Genomic DNA, 11,410 nt, shown 5'->3' on the forward strand with positions numbered 1-11,410 from the left:
TAAAAAAAAAAAAAAAAAAAAAAAAGCGTTAGGCCATCAGAAACATTCTGATAGTTTTGAAATGTATTTTTCATCAACTGAAAACCAATTTTCAAACAAATCTTTATCTGACAGTGGACAAAACAGCTTGTTGATCAAGCTTTGAGGCAGGTGATGTACATGGTGTGGTAGAGAAGTTGAACAGATGGAGAAAGGGTGACCCTGAGGTTGAATTTGAGATCATGTGGTAAAACATCTGGGGACCATTAACCCACTGTGAGCCTCAGTCTAAGAGAAAACCCCAACAATTAACTGAAAACTCCACTTACACAGTAAGAGTTGACTGTGAGACTATCCTTGTAAGTAAAATAAATCAGATTTACACTCTAAGTATCTCTAGTGTAAAAAATAAGAGTAGTAAGATCCAAAATGTGTAACAGATATGTAATAACAAAAGGGAAATGAGTGCTTGAAAGGAAAGAACAACTTGTAGGTATACACATATAACTGTATGTATAAGTGTGCAAGACAGATAACCATACTATGTTTTTGACAGTCCATTAAACAGAATAGTTTGTGCTGTCAGTTTGTCTGTTCATTTTTTATGCTTTGGTTTTGTAACTTGAACAACTACTTCTAAGATAACAACGTGATATATCAAGTAGTGATGTCTTCTATTTTTTAAAATTCTGTATCATTTTTACCTTGTTTTGTTTTTAAAAAATAAATCTAAGCAGGCAGTCATGAGTTCAATCCCTGGTACCGATAAAAACAAAAAAGACAAAAAAAAAAAAATTAAGATTTGGGGGCTGGGGATTTAGCTCAGCAGCATAAGTACCTGCCTGACAAGTGCAAGGTTGTGCATTCAATCCTTAGTACCAAAAAAAGTCAGGGGAAAAAAAGTTGACCACATGTTTTAAACACTATTTGGCTCCATCTATGACATCTTCCCTTTCTTCTTTCCTCTCTTGATTCACTGACATATCCCTGTGTCCAGCACACAGACAGCATTCAATTATAAAATTATAATTGAATTATAAAATGTTAATTAAGTTGGGGCTGGTGATTTAGCTCAGTGGCATAAGCACCTGCCTTGTAAGCAGGTGGTCATGAGTTCGATCCCCGGTACCGATAAAAAGAATATGTTAATAAGTTTACTGAATATTTATTAATTTTGTGACACTTGGTCTGAGCTTCACTTGAAAGGTAAACCATTCTCATTGTTTTGATCAAGCAAGTTCCTAAGCCCACAGTGCTTGAGTCTACAGCAGTGATGGTGAACCTTTTAGATGCTGTGGCACATGTACCGCAGGTTCACCACTGCCTGCAGTGATTTTACCAAGTCACATATTGTCTTGTAGGATTATTTTGCTACAGTTATCAAAATACCTGTTATCCAGAATAACAGTGACTGTTAACATTTATCAAACTCTTACCAAGCGCCACTGTATTGAGCACTTTATTATATGGTCTCATTTATTCTCAAATTAACTTTGCAGCAAGCATTTATCATGTAAGAAACTGTACTAAAATGATCTACAAGTTAAGTCATTTTTGTGTTTTAGTTCTATGTATAAAGTTATATTGTAAACTCAACATGTTTCTTGAAAACTTTTAACAAATAATCACTTTATCACAAAATAATCAACTTGCTATGGATTAGCCACCAATCACATGTAGCCACTAAGCATTTGTAGACAGTTCAGATGGAGATGTGCTTAAAGTATAAAATATGCAGTTTTGAAGACTTATTATGTAAACAATGTAGATATCTCAGTAATTTTTATACTAATTAATGGTGAAAATATATTAGGTTAAAGAAGTTACATTATCAGAACCAATTTTACATTATGAGTGTAGTTACTAGAAAATATATTTTGTTTTTTGCTCCTGGGGATTGAACTCAGAACCTCATGCTTGCCAGGCAGGCACTTACCCCACTAAGCTAAATCCCTGGCAAAAGTTTAAAACAATATCATTTAGATTTCTAGCTCACATTACATTTGTACTGAACAATGTGTGTCTAGCACATGTTCAAGACATTTATTTTAGTCAAGTTAGCACAAATTTATGGAGGTTAAATCTGACAGAAAGCTTTATAGTTCACTTGTGCTGCTTTAACAAAATACTTAAGACTGGATATATATATACAACAGAAAAACTTTCTCACAGTTGAAATATAATATTCAAGTGCTGGCAGTTTCAGTGTCTGCTGAATCTGGTCTCTACTCTTTTTTTTTTTTGTCTTTTTGAGTCAGGGTCTCGTTATGCAGTTCAGGCTGGTCTCGAACTCGCAAGGATCCTCCTGCTTCAGCCTCCCAAGTGCTGGGATTACAGGCGTGAGCCACCACTTCCTTACTTTTCTGTCACTGTGACCAAATAATAATCAACAAAAAGGACGAAAGAGTTATTTTAGCTTATAGTTCCTTAAACTTTTAGTACATGGAGTTTGGCTTGTTTGGGGCCTACACTGGCAAATACCTCATGGTAGGAGCACATGGTCTGATCACCTTATGGTGGTCAGGAAGCAAACAAAGACAGAGGAGCTCAGCATTTCTTTCAGGAATATCCCAACAGCCTTTTGTTCCCCACTGAATTCTACTTCCTAAAAGTTCCACCACTTTCTAGTAACAACACAGCCAATCAGAGGTTCCTCTCCAGAGCCTGGTCTAACAGGACAATACTTCTGAGGCTTCTTGTTTCCTCCCCTCCCTTCTGGAGCTGCTCTTCTTCTCATGGTGCTTCCCTGTGACACAAGGACTTTTAAAGTTTCTATTCCGAATAAACACTCTTCTCTCTGATGTGGCTGACCGTGTACTCTGCCTTCTACCCATTCACTCAAAATGGTTCTGTTGTTGAAATGCTATTTGTAACCAGTCCTCCTCCTATTCAGCCATATGTAACTCCTGTTCTAATTTAAGATAATCAGACTTTTCTCTTGTTCTCACCCTAGTTTTTTTGTTTGTTTTTTGGAACCAGGATCTCATTATTTTGTTGAGGCTGACTGTGAAATCATGGCAATCCTCCTGCCTCAGCCTCCTCAAGTACTGGGCATACAAGCATGAGCCACCATGGCTAGCGTAATTATCTTCTAAAGAAAGCTCTTTCCCCTAAGACTTCCTCCATTTAACACTCAGAACTTCACATCACTTTAAACATTTTCTATTTTTTAAAATATTGATTTGACTTTTGAGACATCTCACTATGTAGTTCAGGATGGCCTCAAACTCATGGTAATCTTCCCACTGGGAATACAGGTGTGTACACCTGGCTAAACATTGTACTAAAGCAAACCAAATGCTTTTTACATGTTAGATATTTGCAAGCCTACATAAATATTACAGTGCAATTTTTCCCACCTCAGGAAGTACCAGAAAATCTTTCACACATACATACACACTCCGTTTTCCATTCAGATCAGGGATGTAGGAGTTAGACACCACTAAAGAAATTTCTCTGGAAGGTGACTGGATTATGCAGGCAGTACAGCTGACTAGGAGGCCTGGTCTGAAAGGGCAGGTTACTGGCGCTAGTCTAGGTTATCTCTCTCCTCTGCTCCTCCACATTTTACGCACTGCTTCTTAGTCATGACAAGAGATGCTCTCCTATACTACATTGTCCTGCCTTGCAGCCAGCTATAAACTTCTCCCTTAAGTTGTGGGTGTTGGTATTTTGCCTGGGTAATGAGCAAAGTACTAAAATACATACAGTAACTGTGATCCTGCCAATGTCATTAGATGTAAATAAGGGGGCTGGATAGTTGGCATAGGGAGGAATTACAGGACTGTTTTGAACTGCTGAACTGTGATGGGTCCATCAGATTTCAGGGAATTTAAAAGGGGTAATCCCACAGGTAATCTCCCAAGAGGTCACACAAGTATCCAGAAGATACAGAGCTTAATCCTTTCTGGGGTTCAGACCATGAAGTCACCCAGCAAAGAAAGAACTAATCCTAACTCCTCACCTCCTTCATCTTATTTATCCTTCAGCCCCAATGAGGAATGAAATACAGCTCACCAGCCCCAGGAAAAAGACACACAGGAGAAAGCTGAAACACAAAACCCTTCTATTGCCAGTTTCTAGCCCAAAGCAAGCCTATGCCAAGAAGCAAGTTAAGTTCATCAGCTTTAAATTTTGACTTTGGAATAGGACTAAATGTTTACTGATATTAAAACTAAACATGATGCTGAACCTTTTAGAGCTTTCAATGATAAAAACAGCCCACTCTGGCACAGGTGCCATAGGTTTACCATTACTGATCTAAGGCCACTGAGACATACACATTATGTAAAAAGGATATGAAAATGTTTTGATCTCAGTCCACATACTAGGTCTATTATACAAATGCTCAGCTAAGAACTTTATTTTCTAGAATTTTGTCACTGGGTATGGTGAAGCACATCAGTAATCCTAGCACTCGGGAGACTAAGGCAGGAGGATCACTGTGAGTTTGAGGCCAGCCTGCACTACATAGCAAGGCCATCTCAAAACATTCCTTCAGTTCCTAGACAAGGATGCTTTTGTTTCACTACTTACATTTTGGATCCTGAGGTTATTAGCCAGCCCTGTACTTCTCATGTTCTAAACTATCTCTTGCTTAAAAAAATAAAGCCTAATACAATTCATATACTGTCAAAGGGTCTCTTTTCTTAAACAATTCTGTAATGTATTAATTTGCTTTTCTAACAGGAATACAATTAATTTTAACTAACTGCCGCCACAGTTAATATTGCCATGAACCCAGCACTCAAGGGCTAAGACAACTTCTGCATGAATATTATCTTCACAGAAGTAGCTCCTTACCATTCAGCCTTTATTGAGACAGTGTCATGCTATGTAGCCCAAGCTGGCTGGTCTCAATTTGAGGTGATCCTTTTGCCTTAGCGTCCTAAGTGCTGGAATACAGCTATGGGCCACCATGTCCAACTCATTCCCACACTGTGGCCAACACCACATATCTGAAACAGTAATAGGACTGAAATTTCTTAACAGAGCAGGGCCATTGTTTATTTTGCTTTCCATTTACATTTCTTGAACTTACAACTGCTTCTGATAGAGGTACTAAACAGATTTGCCTAACAAGCATTATACAGTCTAAAAAACCCGAAGAGATCAATAAAACACACATTCTGTGATTCCCGTCTTTTTTACCCTTTCTAGCTTCAGTCACAAGATTGTCCTATCAGACAATTTCCTTATTAGTTTGAGTCACTCAATCTTATCCTAATTTTCTAGCTTATTCTGCAGTCACTGGTGTAGACGTAAAGGTGACAAAGGCTGTCTGGCTTTGCTCCCAGTAACAGTGTACATCACACATGCAGAACAAATGAGTTGTTAACTCTGATGGCCATCTCCCCAGATTTTCAAGCTCTTCTACATCTTTTCCTTTTTTGATATTTTATTTTAAATGGTTTTGACCATTAGTGAGTCAATAAAGGTTACTAAAGTTCAGCGAATTGTTCTCACAGTTGTTTTTGGTGATGCTACTGGCAACTGAACCCAATGCCTGGTAGGTGGGCACTCTCCTGCTAACTGCATCTCCAACCCCCACACTTTTAGGTATTGAGTCAAGGCTACACAGGCTGGTTTTGAACTTGTGACCCGCCTGTCTTCTAAGCAGCTGAGACCATAGGCATGCACTACTACTTCCACCTCTCACGGTTTAAAAATGCATACCAAATCTTACCACCATTAATCTTTTTAGCTTCACCATTCTAACTTAAATTGTCTCCTTATACAACAGTACATTAACTTTAAAGGCAGATTTTCAGTCCTGGCTTTCAATCTCAACTGCCACTAGGGTTTATTTGCTTCTTAGATATTTCATGGCCCATCATCTCAACAACTCCATCACCTCCGGTCTGTATTTTATCTCCCAGTGAATGCACCAACCTTGCCCTAGCCTGAAACCTAAGGAATCTCAAGACTCCTGTATCCCTGCTTTCAAGGTCTGCTTCATTAAGGCCAATTTCATTATCTCATTGTGGAATTCACAGATGGGTATGGTGGGGCAAGCCTATAATCCCAGCACTCTGAGGAGGGATCTCTTGAATTTGAGGCCAGTCTGAACTGCCAAGCCAAACCTTGTTTCAAGATAGCTCATGGGGCTGGGGATTTAGCTCAGTGGCATTAAGTACCTGCCTTGCAAGCAGGCGGTCGTGAGTTCGATCCCTGGTACCAATAAAAAGTTAAAAAAAAAAGGTAGCTCATGTAGTCCTTTAAAGCCTATGGCCAAATTCATTTCATTGTAATTGAGCCAACTTAGGCTGACTTCAGCATTCTAATGCCTTGCTTGCCTTTTTTGAAATTTCACTGTTAATACTTTAAGACTATCCAATTCTGCCACACAAGAAACTCCTGTTATATACTTATCATCTTATAAATGTCCAACTTAAAGTACGCACAGAAGGGGAAAAAAAGCCTGTGGGCCAAATAAACAATTCATGGACACTGTGTTCCTGAGGTCCTATGTGCCTTTTGCCCAGAAAACGCAAGTTCATCACTGTCCTGCTGGGAAACTTGGAAGCTACAAGCAGTGGTCAATGCCTCTCATTCCTGCCAAATCTCAGTTCTGAACATCTGACACACTGGCAACAAGGAAAAAACATTCCACACGCTAGCATTTAAAAAGCACAACTGCATCCATGTATTTACCCATCCTGTGTCCTTTCTACTGCTTCACCATAATTAGAACCCTCTTGTCATAATTAGGCCTTTCTCCATGTTACATCACTGTTCATCTTTATGGAAGTACTTTTTCTAGCTGGATTTCACTTCAGGTAGTAAAATCAGTGCCCACTTGCTTGAACGGCTATTTATACCACACTGAGCTTTACCTATTTTAGTGGCTATTCCATCACTGAAGAACCATTAGTAATGTAGCAAGATCAAGTTACAAATAACTAAAGAGACTACACTGGTCTCAGGTGCAAACCCAAAATGTAACACAATTGTTTTTCTAGGTTGAAAACAATGTTATTATCTTGAAGTTGATTTGACTACAGTGCTCCTGTGAAAAGCACTTTTATGGACCTACTCAACAACTGCTCAAAACCCCTCAAAATTACTAACTTTTAAAAGAACATGGGGGCATAAATTAACAAAATTACGCTAACAGTCCAATTCCTGGACAGTCCAATACTAAGAACCAAGGTTAAGAAGTGTTTCACATACTGGGAAAATCCCATATTGAGATCTGCAAGGGCTTCTGTATAAATGTACCTTAAAAAATAGAGTAAAGGCAGGAATTTGTCCTTTTCCCCAAATACGACAGCTTAAACATCTTAGCTGTTATCCTTAATGTGTGAATTTACAGTTGAAACAGCACAGTGTCACCATTAACACAGAAAAATACAAGAATTGGCCAAGAAGACCCAGTATTCAGATTGCCTTGAGTTTGAGGACAGCTTGGGCTTCAGAGACAGAACTCTCAAACAAACACCAACTCACATAACTGAACAAGCAATTAAGCTGTCCCATTCCCCAAACCAGTTATCTCACTGAAATTATTAGCATAATGATTAAAAATACCTTAGCACACCACATATATGTCTTTTAAAACCAAAACATTTATTTTGAGTAATCGCTGAAATCCTCAAGACGAACTGGATGCTGCAACTGCTGCTCTCTTGGGTTTAGGTGTTGTTCCTTCACGGAATCCATGCCTATACCACATTAAAGACAAAAAGTTTTCTTTAGCAACAAAAACAAACCCTATCATTTTTGTTAAATGTATGTGAATAAGCTTATCTCAGTTAAATGCTGAAATCATTGTTATATTCATATGTTCAGACATTTTTTTAAAAACATCACTGATAAGCTATTATTTCATTCTGCATAACAGCACAGCTAACTGCAATTTCAATATTCAATAATTATTTATTGGGCTGTATTTGTAATTAAAGTTAGCATTTGCCTGTTGGCCAAGAAACGTGGTTATTTGTAAAAATCCTTATAAAGGATAGATCCTACTAACTTCCTCTTGGTAAAGGAAGAACAAACAGTAGACATTTTAAACCGTTTAAGTAAGATTACATTTCAAGTAATATTCTAGAAAAGAAGTATTTACCCTTTTGAACATCAGTGAATGGAGAAAAAAAAGGTTAAGTCTAAAATCTGTCCTTGGTTCATGATGTCACTTTACACTAGTTAAGTCCACATGATGACTGACTGCAAAAACAATTTTAAGGTCACTTGATCGAGGTAAGCCTCGTGACTTTTTTGTTTTGTTTTATCGGTACTGGGGATCCAACTCATGACGGCCTGCTTGCAAGACAGGTGCTTATGCCACTGGGCTAAATCCCCAGCCCCCTAGCCTAGTGACCTTTTAAACTTCTGTATGGACAATTACATAGGCAGAGGTTATTGTACTTATTCTTTACACCACTAATTGCCTACAAGTAATTTTTCAGCCTCAGATATCAAGGTTCAGAACTGTTGAAACAACACAGTAATGGAACTACTGGCTTGAATGAACCTGTTTCTCAATTGAGAATGGCAGATAATTTCCTACAAGGGACTGTAAAAATGCAGCTAAATTTGGGATGGAATTGAGTCTGCACTTTCCTAAGAAACTCTAGAACTGAGATTTTGAGTAAGACTCTAACGTAGTATAAATGCAATCCGCAATCGCTCACCAAAAACCATAAACGAATTTCAGGCCAGCCTTGCTCCCTTTCTCATTTGTGCAATTGTCTTAACAAATTTGCGTACAAACTATACTAAGATGTAGTATCAACATTTTGAGAAATACAGCCCAAACAAAACTTGAGGTATTTAATTCATATTTCTGCTGACTAAAAAAACACCTTCTGATGCTTCATTCCTACTAATCACCAGAGTAGGATAATTTTACACAAACAAAGGTTCTTATCCAAGCTCTTAGGACCCACTATGTTGAAACACAAAAAGCTGTACCTGAATCTGCGATACACAATTTTTAGGTGCCTCATTCGCCCAGTTCCGGTGGTATTTCGCCTTTTAGCCTTTGCGCTCCAGTTATCTACAACACAAGATTCTACTCATTTATTGGCCAAATTTTACAGTATCTAGTTTTTGCCACTTCGTTTGGATATAGATGCACCCAACTTTGTTATATCCCCACTTAAGTGCAATACAATTCCTTTAGTTAGGTCCAGGGAACACTTACACTTTCTCTTGCGCTTGGCAGGGTAGCCACATTTGCCACAAGTCGACTTTTGAAGGTGATAGGCCTTAGAGCCACAGCGGCGGCACAGTGTGTGCGTCTTATTACGACGCTTTCCGAAGGACGACGTTCCCTTCGTCTACAAATTAAAAGACAATTTAAAAAACTAATCATTTATATATACCATTTAGATGTTTTCTGGGAAACCGATCTATTGATCTGGTTTAAAAAGACCACTACTGGTAATTCACATTATCCTAAGTCTTCGTTGGGGAAAAGACGCAGGGTTGTGACTAGTGTTGGGGACTGCAGGCCAAGCTATCATCCCCGACTCGACCACGTATCCATGTATTCGAAAGGCATCAAGACTGGAGATCGAAAACATGTGCCTACCCCAAAGCCTGAGGTCTCTTGCCAGGAACCAGCAGCGATTCCTCTGCTGTTACAGAGCCAAAGGCTCTCAGACCTCTTCCCTCAGTCTCCTATCCGAAGTAGAGCTGCGTGCGCCCCACAACACGGAAGGGATCTACAGAGGATCCAGTTCCATGACTGTTGGCTAGGCCCGTCACCCAGAAGTCATTCTTTTGGCCCTTGTGGGACATCGCATGCTCCTTTCTTGCCCGCCAGCTTCCCTGATTCGGAACCTTGCCAGGTCCCCCAGAGATAGTACGCAGGACACCACAGGGAACGAGGATGAAAACCGATTCGGAGATACCCTACAACCAAACTCACCATCGCGCTTGTGCCGCCGAGACCAAAGAGGCCGGAAGAGAAGGCACTTCCGCTATATCACGCTCATAAGCTTCCGCCTAGGGAACTACTTCCTGCGGGGCGTGGTGCACCGCTCTCAAGCGTCCGTCGCAACAATGTGGGTGGAGTTAAGAGGAGACTGGGAGCCGGGCAGTGCGCGCTAGTCCCACGGGCTTTAGTTCTGAGCAGCCCGTGGGCAGTAATGAGGCTCCTTGTGCTCTGCTCCTGCGTTTCTTCCTTATGTCCCAGCTAATGGCGTCTGGACTTGCTACTTCCGCATGGACTGCAGAATCTGGAGAGCGGGCCGGTCCAGCAGGGTGCCGGCAGCGGCACCTGTGAACGCAGTGCGTGGCGTGCGCGTAGTGAGGCTCCGGGCTGACCGGCACCGCCGGCAGAAGCTGCGGAGTGCAGAGGCCGGGACTGGCCTGGCTGAGCGCCCATGCCAAGGGAGAAATGAGGTGTTTTTATACAGGGTGACTATAGGAGCCGATTGTTTGACCTCAGGTTTCCTTGTGAAATTTGTTGTATAACGATTCCAGCACCCGACCAGCGGGAAATGTGATTCCCCCCGCCCCCCCCCCCGGCTTAGAATAGGACTGTCGGAGTCTGCGCTAGTAAACAAACAAGGCTCTGTGGATACTTTTGAAATTGGCGGTTCCCACGCGACCTCGATTTGTGATTTCTTTAGCTGACAAAGCCCAGCGCTTGTAGAAACAGTTAAAGAATATCTCCAAACACATAAGGATAGGAAAAACGATCTCTACGTATATAATTTGCTGAAACTTGAGAGTGCCTGGCCTGCAATACACAGTTCCAGCAACTTGATAGCCTGCAGAGCAAAATGAACACTAGGAATCAGAGGGTCAGTTTTGACACTTAACAATTGATTAGGGCCTAGTAAGTCCGGGGCTCTTTTTTTAGGAGCAGGGAATAATTATGTCCTCATGCAAATGATACAGTAGGTGTGGGAGAGGAAGAGAGCATAAATTTGAGTCATTGAACTAAGTTGGAATTTGAGACTTTCTAAATTACTTCCATTTTACTAATGAAGACATAGGTTGCAGAAGACACAAAATCACACAGCCTGTGATACTGAGATGTTAAGTCTGACTTAAATTTACTCTGATAGAACAATTTTGGAAGGTTGATCACTGGTCCCCACAGGCAAGGAGACCCAAGAGACTGAACGGATAGACTGAGCATGCTCAGCTCCTCCTCCCAAACTGGCCACTCAGCTTGATGGGAGGGAGTTGAGTCACCAAAAGTCTCTTGGAAACCTCCTAGCTAAGTTGTTACTGGGTTTTGGGGACCTGGAGTCTCCTTCTGGGGTAGTTTCTAGGTTCTTTCTGCAAAGAATTAAAACCATCAAAAATGAAGGCAAAGTTTCACATTTATTAAAGGTAGGAAAACGGATTAAAAAAAAAAAAGAAAAGGTAGGGAAAACCCCCAGAAGGGTAGGAAAAAAAGAGCTCAGCAGAGTATGCTTCGGGCTGAGTAAAAGGGGAAGAAAAAATAAAAATGCACCCTACAGTGTCT

General features: G+C 40.4%; 1 protein-coding gene and 1 non-coding gene across 2 annotated transcripts; both read right to left on the reverse strand.

The window, feature by feature from the left end:
* Positions 1-7,527: 7,527 nt before the first annotated feature.
* Positions 7,528-10,014, reverse strand: Rpl37 (ribosomal protein L37). Its single transcript, XM_003470269.5, has 4 exons — positions 9,857-10,014; positions 9,128-9,263; positions 8,896-8,980; positions 7,528-7,643 (listed from the first exon to the last, which is right to left on the reverse strand). Exons 1-4 carry the CDS (start codon positions 9,857-9,859, stop codon positions 7,574-7,576), a joined length of 294 nt encoding a protein of 97 aa, XP_003470317.2. The 5' UTR covers positions 9,860-10,014; the 3' UTR covers positions 7,528-7,573.
* On the reverse strand, positions 7,722-7,800 carry LOC111757007 (small nucleolar RNA SNORD72). The gene has a single exon (XR_002791391.1). It is a non-coding gene; the product is annotated as a small nucleolar RNA SNORD72 (small nucleolar RNA).
* Positions 10,015-11,410: the final 1,396 nt, after the last annotated feature.

This window comes from Cavia porcellus, unplaced genomic scaffold (assembly GCF_034190915.1).
Source record: "Cavia porcellus strain 051 isolate PalLab524CR breed Dunkin Hartley unplaced genomic scaffold, mCavPor4.1 scaffold_11, whole genome shotgun sequence".
Classification (NCBI taxonomy): Eukaryota; Metazoa; Chordata; class Mammalia; order Rodentia; family Caviidae; genus Cavia; species Cavia porcellus.